The sequence below is a fragment of the Triticum dicoccoides genome, chromosome 1A (assembly GCF_002162155.2).
Source record: "Triticum dicoccoides isolate Atlit2015 ecotype Zavitan chromosome 1A, WEW_v2.0, whole genome shotgun sequence".
NCBI classification, from domain to species: domain Eukaryota; kingdom Viridiplantae; phylum Streptophyta; class Magnoliopsida; order Poales; family Poaceae; genus Triticum; species Triticum dicoccoides.
In genome coordinates this window covers 518,064,193-518,079,885 of record NC_041380.1, presented here as the reverse complement: position 1 = coordinate 518,079,885, position 15,693 = coordinate 518,064,193, and the positions used below count along the sequence as shown (strand labels likewise).

Below are 15,693 nucleotides of genomic sequence, written 5' to 3'. Positions count from 1 at the left end.
CTTGGCAGAGCAATCAACTTCTAATAGAGATCTTGTAAATCTCCACATTCCAAATTAGGCTTCAAAAAGTTGGTTGAGCACAAGGAAATCATTTGCTCACATGTAATTTGAGGCAAACTTTTGGCATGGATCAACACTGGCCGCACGCATCAACATCACACGAGGACTATCAGAGACGGGTCCCTGTCCAAGGTATAGGGGTTGAACGAAAGGTTACAATGTCTATTTCTCAGACAAAGAAATAAAAGGGTTACAAAGTCCCAAAAACATATAATAGTTCTTGGTTGTTTTACTCATTTCCTTGGGAAAATAATAATTCGCTACAATCAGGCAGAGGGAATTTGTCAGTACTTAAGACTAGGGACTATTCACATTAATGAGTAACCATCACAGGTCTCGTCGCGTTAGTTCAAAAGTCGCTTGTGCGTTTTCAAAGTAAAAGGACAGGAACGGAGAAAGACCTCTCTTCATGCAAAATCTGGAGAACCGACTTCTTGTTCACGGTAGCGAGCAATCTCTATCTACATCATTTCATATACTGCGCTCTCCAGTCAACAGCAAAATCTGTGCCGTCTTCTTCGTCGTCGCTCGATGAGTCGCTGGCGCTGGAATCCGTGTCCATGCCGATGGGTTTGCTGTTCGCCTTAGCAGTCCGTGCGGCTTTTGACTCGGTGAGCTGTTTCTTCAGCATATCTACTCGCTGCCTGTACTCCCTGTGCACAGATAAATAATGCATGATGAGTTGACGACAGAAAATAAAAAAGAAAATCTTCACTTTGCTAAGCATGGGTATATGAACAGAACAATATGTAGAAAGGAACATACTCTTGCTCTAAGGTCAAGTACTCTTCCCTCTCAGCAGCAGCATCAATCTACAAGGCACGCGCACAAAATTCGCTAATATCAGCAGTGCACAACAATACGTGCAAGGTAATAATGTAGAGAGGTTAACCTAACCTCCTCTTCTTCGAGGCGGTCATCAACTTCCTGGAGGTCTTCCTGAATTTCCTTTTCAAATTCTTTGTATGCATCGCTGCGCAGAAGTTTAACATGTTTCAGATGAGAATATCAGTCACAGAAAAATTCAAGTCGAACTGAATACAGATCTTACGTAAAGATCCAAAGAAGCAACTTTTATTACAAACATAAGAGGAAAAAATGCATGGAAACAACAGAGGAAATGCAGAATTGCACAGACAAGACAACGCAAAAAACTAAGCATAAAAGCATTGTTTTTAGCAAAATGGCAGGAGTCCTACCCATCCATCCATTTAAAAACAGAAGAGTTTATGGTACAGAAGCTTTCCAACAGCAAGCACAAGAGCAGAAAACAATGATTATTGACCCTTCCAGACTCTACAGTTTTGTAACTTGACAGCACCTGTGCAAAAATGCAACATGGTTGTAGAAGTAACATGGCTTATTTAGGAGCTCATTATTCTGTAACAGTAGAGTGAAGCTAGCTAAGGTCATAAAAGGCTCCTTACACATCCAAACAAAGGCCTATAAGGGTATGTTTGGATGGTGGCCAATACTCATGCTACCAATTTTTTAGTCCTGACCAAAAATTTGGTTTTGGTTTGATTGGTTACCATTGTTTTGGCATGTCAATGTCTCTTTGTCTAATCTAGTTCATTTTTCTTGCCAATGTCGGCCGTCTCATTGGCAACCAAAAGCTCAACCAAAATTTTGGCTAGCCAAATATTTGGTAGGGCTAGCTTGGACTAGAACCATACCTTAAATCCTAACAAAACTTCATTAAGTCAGATTAATTATTGTGGAAACAACAGGACTGCAAGAATAGCAATTCTTTTATGGAGAGGCAATACACTTGCAAGATCTTAGTGAAGAAACCTTACTTGATGTCAACTTTTGGAGGTTGAATACCGCGTGCGCGGAGATCCGCATCTTTGTTATCGAAGAATCCTTCGGGCAGAGCTTTTACTTGAGCAGTTTCCACATTATTCGCCGCTTGAGACGATGCACTGGTTTCACTGGACTGTGTGTTACTGCTATCGAAGAAGCCATCTGGGACACCTTTCACCTGCACGGGATTGGGGTTGGTGGTATTGCCCGAAGTCCTATTGGGCTCCTTTGGAGCTGGAGCAGGAGTTGGAACTTCATCTTCATCTTCTTCTGCATAATCAAAAAAATTCCCTGGAAGAATTCCTTTCACGTCGGTACTGCTTTTATTCCCTTTATTGGGTGCTTGGTCCATCCTGACAGATGGTTTATTTGCACTTGCTTCTTTGGTTGCTGGTTGAGCATTAGCCACTTGATGACGTACAGACCTTCCCTCAGAACCAGTACCTACCCATCAAAGTTGTTATATTAAGGACTCAAGTCAACAAGACCTTCAGGTACATCACGACTGCTAAATGCACATTTTAGCTGCCACTACAACATAATACTGCTAGCAGGAATCTTCACAGAAAATACATAAAATGTTCACTATAGATGGAAGCTCTAGTGCTCTACAGAAAATAGAACAATATTGATAGTACTTACTATCCAGAAATTAGGATGTGTTCATGCAGCTTTACTAGTTCTAACATCATTCTTGCTTAAATGATACCCCCTCTGTCCCAAAATAAGTGTCTTAACTTCAGTACAACTTTGTACTAAAGTTAGTTGAAAGTTGGCGTCGCTTACTTTGGGACGGAGGGAGTGGCAATTTTGTAAGAAAAACGGTTATTAGGTATAGCCAGGAGGAATGTAAACTGTCATGTATGAAGGCTTTGACTGGATGGCCTCCATAGGCAAGCTTTTCCTTGCTCGTATGATAAAGGTTGCAATGCAAAGTGAGGGTTTTTTAGCACAAAAGCATACCTTGCTAAGCAAGGTTAGGTGGGTAATTGCTTGGTCTAGCAGGAACCAAATGTGCTCTATTATTACTGCTCTATACAACATGCTATCTGACTATCTTGGTGAGAATACAATCAATGGTAAGCATAACAGACAACCAGTGGCAGGCCAAAACAAGAAATTAGATGTGAGCAATTCCTTAGCCATGATACTGATAATTTACCTAGACTAACCAAACAAAGGAAGATGACACAGAGCAGAATACAATCAAACAAATGAAGTATAGACAAGGCTAACCAAGTTCAGTTTACACTATGAATCTTTAGCTTGTGGGGAGGAGGGAGGGGGGCGTTTTGGCATTCTCACCATCACTTTGCCTTTTCGTTCCCTGATTGTCAAAAAAATTGGCAGGCATCGGAGAGGATTTTGCTTTCTGAGGCTCAGCTGGTCGTTCATGACTGACATTATTGCCACGAGGAGCTGCAGCTGGTGTAACTTTAGCGGCTGCAGCGGCTTTTGCCTGGACCATAAATCGGAAAAAAATTAACACAGCTCACAAAGAATGTACACAGACACCTTCGCAGCAAATATACTCCAGTCAGATGGCTACAATACATAAATGAGATGAATCTTTTCATCAGGAAAAAAGCATGCAGCTTAACAGTAAGTAGCAAAACTATACTTGAAATGAACAGAAAAAAAATGAAACACCATGGTTATCAGCAAACCACGAAAAATGAGTTATTATTGATACCCAACATGTTTCTTCACCAGAGCTTTTCTATCAATAAACTGCATTGAAGTAAACCTTAGTGGTTGTCCAATTTGCTATGGGGTCATATATTCATATCAAGAATAACTACCAAACAACATGACAGCATACCCAGTAAAGCTGGAGACTGAGTGCTAACACTTTGAATTTCCATATGAAAACAGACCTAGACCGGCATAGAAATCCCCACATTCACGTTTCTGTCGTACATACAATTCTCCTTATTCAGTAAACACTAACATGGCTTTATTACTCTGCTTACCTCATGATGTTTCCGTGAAACCTGGTGCGCAGGCCAAAGTGCTTCGGATTTCAACGTAACGTTGCAGACCCTACAGATGGGCTGATCATATTCATTATACCTGCAGAAGACAATGCAACCGGCTATTAGATACTGCTATTGCTTGATTATCATACAGATGAGCTGATCACACTCAACTGGTTCAAAATTCAAGTCACCCGGATTTAGCTAAGCAAATAAGCAATGGATAAGGGGGGTAATGAAAGGGAGCCAGAGTAACATACGACTTTACAAGGTTCGAATGCACAGAGAATTTGGCAGGAAACTGTAAGTCGGTACTTCCATGAAATCAAATTAGAACACTACAATGTTCCACCCTCTACTCGAGAGCAGGCACAGTAGCGAACCCGGTTTCACAGTGCGCACAACAGCACCAAACACCCAGTAATTTCAGGCCTACGCACCGAACCCCTGACGCCTGCGCCGGCCGCCCGCCCCCATCTTGCTAGCTAGGGTTACATCAGGCGAACGCGCGCCCCGGCCCAAACCATCACGGCCGTGGAAACCGAGTAGGCGGAAGGGATCCGGGCTCCCGAGGCAGCACTCTAGCAGGGAGGCGGGAGGGGAAGGGAGGGGACCTGACGAGCGAGGGGTCGATGCGCTTCTCCTGCTTCTCCTTGGCCTCGCGGAGCTTGGCGCGGAACAGGGCCTTCCTCTGATCCATGCGCGCCGCCGGAGGGGTAGGACCGGGAATCCAGGCGCCGAGGCTGTGGCGGTTTCGCCTCGCCTCTCTTCCTTCTAGAACCTTCTTAGCTCTCGCGACGGGGGGCGGCGTCGGACGTCGAGGTCCAGCGAGAGAGAGAGACGACGAGTCAGCACGGCGTCTGCTCGGATGGCAAATGGGCCCGAGGGGCCGAACTTGTGAGCCGCACAAGTGGGTAAAGCGACTGGCCACTGAGCGACGGACGGGCAGGCCGAGCGGACCGCAGAAAGGCCGGGGAGTTGGGCCTGCACAACTGGCTGGACAAGTTCCACAAAAAAATCTGGACGGCACCATCCGGGAAATAAACTTGAGGTCGCTCTAAAAAAAACTTAGAGATCAACATCTGGCCATCTTGTTTGAAGCTTTGTTTCCAAGGTCATTGCCCAGTTAGCCTCTGCGACATTGTGCACAAGCTTGTTTCCAAGGTCATTGCCAATAGGTGAAAGTTCATCATGCGGGAGATCATATCAAATAATCAAAGTGCATTCCTATCGGTGAGGCTTATCTCAGATAACATCGTGCTCGCTTACGAGATGCAGCGTCCTAAAACAAAAGAGCTCGAGTGGTGCGCGTTTCGCAGTCCTCACGTTTGACATAAGCAAAGCTTACGAGTCACGACTACGTCAAGTGGAGTTTGTTTGTTTTTTTGAAGAGGATTTTGTTGCGGTTAGGGTTCCAGAGTAACATTAGTGAGATTGACCTCCAAATGCATTAGATGTGTGACACATAAGTTCAAAGTGTACACACCATACACGGAGACGGTGGTCTCATGTCGGGGTCTTGGTCAAGGGGATCCAATATCCTCGTACATGTTCCTATTGTGTGCGGGGAGAGGTTATGTGCGTTACTTCATCGGGTGGAGGTTGCAGGACGATCGTGTGGGACTCAGATCACGCCTATGGCCCCTATGATAACCCACCTCTTGTTCGCGATGATTCACTCCTCTTATTTGAAGCTACAAAAATGGGGCAGCAGAGATCAATGAAATTTTATCAATAAATGAGTAGGTTCTGGGCAAGTGGCAAATCGAGATAAATCGTCCATTCTTTTGAGTGGGAACATACCGAATGATAACAAGCAGTCTACGGGTGCTCGCTTTACAGCAGGAAAATTCAGAAGGAAAATATTTGGGGCTCAAAATGTATGTTGGGAGTTCAAAGAACAATGTTTTGGAATACCATAAGGAACTGTTATGGGCTCGGTTAGAAGGGTGGATTGAACGTTTTCTCTCGATGAAAGGAAGAAGCTTCTTAAGGCCGTTGCACAAGCAATTCCCACCTACGTGATGGGATGTTTTGACCTCACAAAGAGTCTGTGTGAAGAGCCTGGTAACATGATTTGTGGTTATTGATGGTCGCAACAGGGTAAGGAGCATAAAATGCATTGAATATGGTGGGAGAAGATGAAAACTTGCAAAATCAGAGGCGGTTTTGGGCTCAAGGACTTGCACTCTTTCAACTCTTGTGATGCTACCGAGGTAGGGCCGACGTCTGTTGCAAACTATAGAATTCTTATGTGGAAGTGTCTTGCAAGCCAAGGTAAATGTTTTCTGGATGGTACCATTCTGGGAGCTACACCCACAATTGGTATGAAGTATTCCCTCCGTCCGGAAATACTTTATTGACACATAATGTGTTGTCTAGTCTCTTCCATCAGATCGGTCTTTTGATTGCATTGGTTAGAGCATGCACTTCTAACATGGTATCTATCGCAAGTCGATCCTAAACCCTAGTCGCCGCCCTCGGGGCGGTCGGCCTCCATGACCGCCGCCGGGGGCGGCGCCACCCGTATCTAGGGTTCGTCCGCCGGCCGTGTTGGTCGGCTGCCCTAGAGAGTCTTTTTCCCGAGCCCTTGCTTTGGGTTTTTTCGCTCTCTCGCCGGTCGTTTTGATCGGCGTTTTTTTTTTGGTTTTTCGATCTAATCTTGATCGGTTTGCGTCGCCCGCCGCCGTCGTCGACCCCCGTGCGCCTCTACTCCGACCCCGGCGCGACCAACCGGCCTCTCCTCCAACCCGGCGGCCACGCACGCCGAGGCGGCCCGTCCAGGTCAGCCGCCGTCCGCGCGTCGGTCCGCCCATTGCCCTGCGTCGGCCGTCACCGCCCTGCTCCGATCGGGACACCTGCATCGCCCCGACCCGGCGGCCTCGCGCCATGCGGCGGCCAATCATAGCCGTCGCTCACACGTCGGCCCGTCCATCGATCCACATCACCCGCCTCCACCGCGTCTGCACGGCGGCCCGGTGGTCTACCTCGCCGGCATCGTCCTCGGCTGCGTCGGGACGGCTGCGTAGGCTGCCTCAACTCGGGCGTCGCTGCTCCGTTGGTCGCTCGGGCCTCGTTGTCCGGGTGCCGGCGTTGCTTTGGCAGCCCGGGTGCTGGTGTTAACAAGCTCGTCCGCATGACGTCCCACGCCGGCCGTCGTCGCCGGCTTCATCTCGGACTCCGCCGCCACCACGCCTCCACCGAGCAGCGTCCCCGACCTCGCGCGCGATCGGCTTGATCACCCGCTCGCCGCCGCGATCCGCCTCATCTACGCTGATACGTCTCCAACGTATCTATAATTTTTGATTGCTCCATGCTATATTATCTACTATTTTGGACATTATTGGGCTTTATTATCCACTTTTATATTATTTTTGGGACTAGCCTATTAACCGGAGGCCCAGCCCAGAATTGCTATTTTTTCCTGTTTTAGGGTTTCGAAGAAAAGGAATATCAAACGGAGTCTAAACGGAATGAAACCTTCGGGAACGTGATTTTCTCAACGAACAAGACCCAGGAGACTTGGACCCTACGTCAAGACACAAAAGAGGAGGCCACGAGGTAGGGGCGCGCCTACCCCCCAGGTGCGCCCTCCACCCTCGTGGGCCCCCTGTTGCTCCACCGACGTACTCCTTCCTCCTATATATACCTACGTACCCCAAACGATCAGATACGGAGCCATAACCCTAATTCCACCGCCACAACTTTCTGTATCCACGTGATCCCATCTTGGGGCCTGTTTCGGAGCTCCGCCGGAGGGGGCATCGATCACGGAGGGCTTGTACATCAACACCATAGCCCCTCTGATGATGTGTGAGTAGTTCACCTCAGACCTACGGGTCCATAGTTAGTAGCTAGATGGCTTCTTCTCTCTTTTTGGATATCAATACAATGTTCTCCCCCTCTCTTGTGGAGATCTATTCGATGTAATCTTCTTTTTGCGGTGTGTTTGTTGAGACCGATGAATTGTGGGTTTATGATCAAGTCTATCTATGAACTGATTTCTTTTATGTATGATTGGTTATCTTTGCAAGTCTCTTCGAATTATCAGTTTGGTTTGGCCTACTAGATTGATCTTTCTTGCAATGGGAGAAGTGCTTAGCTTTGGGTTCTGAAAGTGCTAGTGATCGACTAGAGGGGGGGTGAATAGGCGATTTTTATGAAAGTCTTCAAAACATGTAAGTTTCGAAGACAAACGATAGAAATAAACCTATTACCATGCAGCGGAAGGTAGACTACAGTAGGCAAACCATAGTCAAGTATTCAATGAAATGAAAGCACAATGACTAATAGCAGCTAGGCAGTAAGGATCAGGTAGGAAGATATTGTGAAGCCGATCAGAACAAGTAATCACTCAGTGAAGCCAAATGGTGTTGCAATCATACAATGACTTCACAAGGACCAACAATAAGTAAAGGGAAGGGAAGGACGAAACCAGTGACTCGTTGAAGACAATGATTTGTTGGGCCAGTTCCAGTTATTGTGACAACTGTATGTCTGGTTAGGGAGGCTAAGATTCAACTCAGAAGACCTCGTCTTCACCTTATTCCCCTTGAGCTAAGGACACCTAGTCCTCGCCCAATCACTCTGGTAAGTCTTCAAGGTAGACTTCCAAACCTTCACAGACTTCGTTCACCGGCGATCCACAATGACTCTTGGATGCTCAGAACGCGACGCCTAACCGGCTGGAGGATTCACAATCCTCAAGTGTAATAAGTCTTCAGATCACACAGACAAGAAGACTTAAGTGATGCCTAACACTCTTTGGCTCTGGGTGTTTTGGGCTTTATCCTCTCAAGGAATTCTCTCTCAAAGGCTTAGAGGTGGGTTGCTCTCAAACGACAAAAGCCGTACTCTAACTCTGAGTAGCCAACCGTTTATGGTTGTAGGGGGTGGGCTATTTATAGCCACTAGGCAACCCGATCTGATTTCTCCGAAATGACCCTGGGTCACTAAGGAACTGACACGTGTTCCAACGGTCAGATTTCAAACACACACGACAACTTTACTTGGGCTACAAGCAAAGCTGACTTATCCAACTCTGGATAAGATTTGCTCTCATAGTCTTCACTCGAAGACATAGGATTTTGGTTAAGCATCACTTCAATCATTCTGACTGGTTCTCTTGGACCCCACTTAATAGTACGGTGGTTCCTATGACTCAACAAAGAAAAATACAGAACGACAAAACTGCTAAGTCTTCGCGCTCCATAGTCTTCGCACGATGTCTTCTCTTGTCATAGTCTTCAATGTGAATGTCTTCACATACCACCTTTGACTTTAATGTCTTCATACATTTTTAGGGGTCATCTCTGGTAGGAAAACCGAATCAATGAGGGACTTCTACCTGTGTTATCCTGCAATTCTCACAAACACATTAGTCCCTCAACTAGGTTTGTCGTCAATACTCCAAAACCAACTAGGGGTGGCACTAGATGCACTTACAATCTCCCCCTTTTTGGTGATTGATGACAAACTAGTTGAAGTTTTCAACGGGGAATATAATATGTGAAATTGTAAAGGATAGGGAATTGTCTTCATAAGTTGCAAGGGCTCCCCCTGAAGATGTGCATATAAGTAATTTGCTTTTGGAATGCAAATGCACATGGCAGGTTGTACTTGTGGAGATCCTCTTCAACTTGTGATAACAATTCATCATGCATGAAAAGTATGTGAAGATAATGACATGCATAATGAAAAATGGACGTCCGCAAAATGATCTAAGTGCAGAATTTATCGTCGCACATGCGGAATTTATCATCGTATCACAGAATAGCAAATAAGTAGCAGACGACCATCGAGTTTAAGTATTACAACTCAAAGAACCAAATGTATCAAAACGAGAGTTGTAAACACTAGGAAAAACATAAAGCAACCGCCCATATGGACCCGCTTGAAGACTATCAAACTCATATGCTTATCCCCCTTTTGTTAGTAAGGACCAAAAAGGTTTGAAGACATAGAGCATCTACTCGTTCCCATGAGGAGTAGGGGAAGCAGCAAGGTCGTCGGTGTTGTTCGGCGGTGCAGACGAACTCGGGGCAGTGTCGATGCGTGCAGAAGTAGGGAGCGGTGAAGTGGCATCGGCTTCGTCCTCGATCACTCTGGCATTCACAGTTGCCGCAGAGGAAGAGAACTCAGAGTCTTCAAGAGACGGAGTTCGTCGCAGTACAGTCCTTCTTGGAGGTGTGGAGTCAAACTTGAAACGTTCAGAGAAGCCATCCTCTTGAAGATCATCTTCAGAACACATAAGCGTCAGCCCTTTCCATGTACGCCGACAGGTTTCATGGGCAACAAAGGCATTCTTGGTGGCAAGATTGCGAATGCGGTTGACATCCACCAAGAGGCTTTGCATTTGACGCTTCAGCCAGTCATGATGCCTATCATGTTTCTGATGAAGGGCAACCAGAAGCTCTCGGTCATTGAGAACACGAGATCACTTCTTGGGCCATTGGGCAATGGTGCTTTTAGTGGCTTCAGTGAGGGCACGATGAGGTGCACGTGTAGTGCCAGCCAGAGGATAAAAACGAGTGACTGCTTCAACTCCTTCAATGTTTTGCGAGAAACTTTGATGCTCAGCATTCTGAAGACTAAGAGGCTCCTTGGCAGGCTCTGGATAGATGGCTTCAACGGACATATCAACGTCAGGCAGAAAGATCCGATGATTGCGAGCAGAGGGCTGATATGAGACAGTTGAGTGTAGTTTGATCAGCCGCATTATCCATGGAGCGTAAAACTTCAAGCCAAAAAGATCAGATCCTGATGCAGCAAGTTGGCGGATGAAGAAGTCTTGTGCATTGAAGCATTTGCCATGAAGAATATAAAAGACCAAAGTCTTCATTGCACCTTCCAGCTTTGCATGTGGAGAATGTCCTTTGATGGGCCAGAGAGTTTGCCTGATAATGTGATAGATAGTGCGTGGCAGATACTCAAGGTCTTCAACAAAGAACTCCTTAGGATATGCAGCATCTGGAGGCAAAGGCTTCATCATGCTAAGCATCTGACTCATGTTCGGTTCAGGCTTCTGAAAGATGCTCTCCATAGCTGCACTGTGAAGCTGACAACCAGGTTCATAAAGATCTCCAGGAGTGGGCAGACCAGTGAGCTCAATGATATCAAAGGCTTTGGCTTCGTGATGAACATTGCCGATCATCCACTCAAGGACCCAAGTCTTCGGATCTCTGTTGTAGCCACAAATGTGAAGAGTGGCATAGAATTGGAGCAGCAACTCTTCGTTCCAGTGCTCTTGGTCGGTGACGAAGGGCAACAATCCAGACTCTTTGAAGCAATCCAGAGCTTCTTCCAAGCAAGGCAGACCAGTTATGGCTTCAGTGTCAAGACGCATATGAGGGAAAATGCGACCTTGATTGTACAGAATGCATGAGTAATAACTTCGCTGCGGATAGCTCCAGAACCGATCAGAAGATATTATTTCCCTTGAGTAGGGGTTCTTGGCGCTATTGAAGGTCGGTGTCAAAACCGGCGGATCTCGGGTAGGGGGTCCCGAACTGTGCGTCTAGGCCGGATGGTAACAGGAGGCAAGGAACGCGATGTTTTACCCAGGTTCGGGCCCTCTTGATGGAGGTAAAACCCTATGTCCTGCTTGATTAATATTGATGATATGGATAGTACAAGAGTAGATCTACCATGAGATCAAGGAGGCTAAACCCTAGAAGTTAGCCTATGGTATGATTGTTGTATGATGAAGTTGTCCTACGGACTAAAACCCTCTGGTTTATATAGACACCGGAGAGGGTTAGGGTTACACAAAGTCGGTTACAATGGTAGGAGATCTTGAATATCCGCATCGCCAAGCTTGCCTTCCACGCCAAGGAAAGTCCCATCCGGACACGGGACGAAGTCTTCAATCTTGTATCTTCATAGTCCTGGAGTCCGGCTGAAGGTATAGTCCGACTACCCGAACACCCCCTAATCCAGGACTCCCTCAGTAGCCCCTGAACCAGGCTTCAATGACGACGAGTCCGGCGCGTAGATTGTCTTCGGCATTGCAAGGCGGGTTCCTCCTCCAAATTCTTCATAAAAGTTTGTAAACACCAAGAGTAGTGTCCGGCTCTGCAAAATAAGTTTCCACGTATTGCCACAGAGAGAATAATATTAACACAAATCTAATCTGCTGACGTATTCCGCAGCGTGACATCACACTACGGCCAAGCCTTTATTCGAATCGTTTTCACTTTTCCACCTCAGCATGTTTTGCGAGGCGGTTTCCTTGGCACGTCTTGTCAAAGCAGAGATCGTGTCCCCCATTTACGGGATTCTCATCAATACGGACGTGGGTAACCCAACCGCGCCATTTATCACGGCGCTTGGGAGGCAAGCGAGTTTTACTAGGCTGGTGGGGACACATAGTCGCATCCGCTCATATAAGGGGATAAGGATCCACCTTTTTACCTACGCCTTCTTCCTCCTTTGCCTATCCATCTTCTGCGCACCCGAGCTCCAGTGCCCAAGCCCGCACTTCCTACCTCAACCTTCTCCAACAATGTCCGGAGCGGGAGGCAAGTGGATGGTCTCCTCCGTCATGGAGGGCCATGTCAAAAGGCTAAGGAAGGCCAGATACATGTCCAAAGACATCGCGCACCGGCTTCCTGAGGAGGGGCAGCTTCTTCCCACTCCAAGGCCCCATGAGAGGGTAGTATTTCTTCCCCACTTCCTCCATGGACTGGGTTTTCCTCACCCATTTGTCCGCGGGCTCATGTTCTACTATGGCCTAGATTTCCACGATCTGGCCCCGAACTTCATCCTCAATATCTCGGCGTTTATCGCCGTGTGCGAGGCTTTCCTCTGCATCCGCCCCCATTTCGGCCTCTAGCTCAAGTCCTTCAACGTCAAGCCAAAGGTGGTGCGCGGCAACCAGGCGGAGTGCGGAGGTGCCATGGCGGGCAAAATAGCCAACGTCCTATGGCTCGAGGGCTCCTTTGTGGAGACCTTGAATGGGTGGCAGTCAGGGTGGTTTTACATCACCGAGCCACGCGATCCGAAGTGGATCGCAGCCCCTGAATTCCGATCCGGACCCCCTACGCGGCTCACGTCCTGGAAGGAGACGGGCTTGTCGTGGGGCGACGAAGAAGAGGTGACCGGACTGCAAAAATGCATCCAGTCCCTGGTGAACAAGCAGCTCAAGCTTGTCAACGTAGTCCAGGTCATGCTCATCTGCCGGATCCTTCCGTGTCAAGAATGGGACTTCAATTTGTGGGAGTTCAACCCGGCGCAGCACCGAACTCTGAGCAGTCTCTTCGACATGACGTACGAAGATGTCTGGAAGGGGCTAACCAAAGGCGCCGAGGCTCCCACATCCGCCTCCGAAGACCGCGGATTCAGCTCGCAGCGTCCTGCTGGCGAGGTAAAATATTTTCATCTTTTACAGGATGTTAAGTTTTCTTTATAGTTTGACTCTATGCGGGATCTAAACTCCCTCACCTTTGACAGGATTGGCAGGCGAAGTCCAGACTGATTAAATGTCCGGCTCCCTTGCCCGAAGACCCAGCCCCTGCTCTCCTAGTGAAGCTGCTGGTTCCGGCACCTTATGTGGTGCCGGAGAAGAAGGCCAAGAAGAAGAAGGCCACGGGGACTCGAAAGAGTTCCCGACATATGGTGGTGTCGGACTCGTCGTCCGATGAGTCCGAGACGCACTCCTCCCGTGAAGACGAGGAGGAGGAGGAAGAGACCTCTCCCCCTCCAGCGGGGGGAGGAAAGAAGAGGAAGGCCGCCCTAGTAGGGGAGGCCGAAGGGTCCAAGAAGAGGAAAACCCCTCCGCCGGACTACGCCCCCGACGCGACGAGGACGAAGAGGAGTGGTCGGACAGGGCCAAGCGTCCGGCGAAATCGTAAGTGTTCGGATACCAGAGTAACTCATGATATTCCTTTTGTTGCGCAGCTTTCCTTAATGTCGAATATAATCATGCAGCCCGCCCAAGGACGGGCTCGACGAGTCGTCGAGCGGCTCCCTGGATTCATCGGACGTGAATTCAGTTCCGCCCGCTGCCTCCCCCTGTGCTGCGGATGACGCCGAAGTGGCGTCGCGACAAGCTCCGGGGCAAGAGGAGGTGGTCCAGGAGGAGCCGCGAGGCGACCTCCCAGACTCCAGGAGTAAAGGGGACAAGACCCCCCAGGGCTCCAAGTCCGGCTTTAAGCCAGGCACCGCGCCGGAATCATCAACGGTTCCGGACCGCGGCAGGCGAACTCCTGCCAAGAGGAGCAAGCCTATTGAGCTGGCGTTCTCCATCCAACCGGAGGCGCCGGCCAATCTGCTGGAGGTGCTTAAGGGCGCCTCCATCGACGAGGAGCACCATACCATCATGAGTACGGTGGTCCAGAAGGTTCGGTCCGCCATAAGCGGACTTACTGAAGCTTGTGCTAGCCTTCTAACAGGCTTCGAGGTAAGTAGAAATATGTAAAAATATTACCGCATAGACAGTAGCCCCTGCTGCTCTGTTTGGCGTTCGGAAAGAAAAGCCGAATAGAGGATCTATTAAATATCGCAGGAGTCTAACTAAAAAGGAGTCAATATACGTATGTAGGCTTCGCTGCTGGCCACCGCCACACTGACTGCGGAGGTGGGTGCCCTGAAGCAGGGCCTCGAGCGGACCGAGCAAGAGCTCGGCCTTGCCAAACGGCAGCTCGAGGAGAAAGAAGGTAAGAGATACCTTATAGAAAAAATGCCTATAAGAAGACGCAATTGCAAAAAATGGCAGGAATATACTGCTTATTGTAGGGGCCACAACTAAGGTGGCGACCCTCAAGCAGGCGCTGTCTGAGGCCAAGAAGAGAGCGGCCACGGAGCGCACCGAGCGGGAGAAATTTGAGGCGCAGGTTGGCGAGGTGCAGCAAGAGCTTCAGGCTCTCATGAAAAAACATGAGAGTTTGGAGCTCGACTCGAAGACGCGAGCGTCCGAGCTTGCTGCGGCCCTTAAAACTGCCAAATCTGCCAAGGCCGAAGCCCAGAAGGCCCTCCAGGAATTGGATGCGGTGAAAAATATAGCGGCGGGTAAGGCATTCTCTACGCAAAGCAGACATATAAAAGTAAACTACTTGTTACTTACCCGAATCCGGAGCTCTCCAGGGGCATTCGCAGATCTTCCCCACAGCGTATCCGATGCCGCCGCATTCTACTGTGCCGAGGAAGGCAGCTCGATGGAGAAGGTGTTCTGGTCTCAATACGCTGAGGCCGGACACCCTGTGCCCTTGAGCGACCAGCTGAAGCAGCTAGTCGAGCTCCACAAGGCGGCCAAACAGGCCCTGAAGGGCTTCATAGTTCGACTGTGGCCTGGAGAGGCCCTTCCTGGGAGCTACTTCGAACTGGTGCGGCGGCTGGTGGAGGCTTGTCCAAGGCTCGAGGTCATCAAGCGCTCCGTCTGCATCGAAGGTGCCCATAGGGCCCTTACCCGTGCAAAGGTGCACTGGGGTAAGCTGGACGGTGAGAAGCTTGTGAGGGACGGGCCGCCGCCGGGGAAGGAGCATCGCAAGCCCGAGAACTATTACAAGAATGTTCTGGCCGGTGCCCGCCTTATGGCGGATGAATGCACCAATGATGTAATTTTTGAATGAACTCGCTCGTGTTATCCTGTGCGCTGAAAACTTGTTCATATGCGCTAAGCAATGCTTGAATTTAAAATATTACTTTCTGTGCGGCCGTTTATCAAAAAATTAAGAGATGGCCAGTCGTCGGCTTCTGCCCCCATGCCACTAGTGCTGGGGTGTTCGGGATAAACCCGAGCGCTCTTTTTCCCATGATTGGGTCCATCGAGGGAGGCGCTCAGCACAACGAACAAGGCAATCGGACTATAATGCTTGAACACTCTCACTTAGCCATAGAACTCTATAATTTTAAA

The 15,693-nt window shown here is 48.6% G+C and overlaps 1 protein-coding gene across 1 annotated transcript; it reads right to left on the bottom strand.

The window, feature by feature from the left end:
* Positions 1-201: 201 nt before the first annotated feature.
* LOC119284948 (zinc finger protein 830-like) lies at positions 202-4,717 on the bottom strand. Its single transcript, XM_037564136.1, has 7 exons — positions 4,457-4,717; positions 3,840-3,939; positions 3,172-3,325; positions 1,860-2,310; positions 958-1,033; positions 826-872; positions 202-713 (listed from the first exon to the last, which is right to left on the bottom strand). Exons 1-7 carry the CDS (start codon positions 4,540-4,542, stop codon positions 527-529), a joined length of 1,101 nt encoding a protein of 366 aa, XP_037420033.1. The 5' UTR covers positions 4,543-4,717; the 3' UTR covers positions 202-526.
* Positions 4,718-15,693: the final 10,976 nt, after the last annotated feature.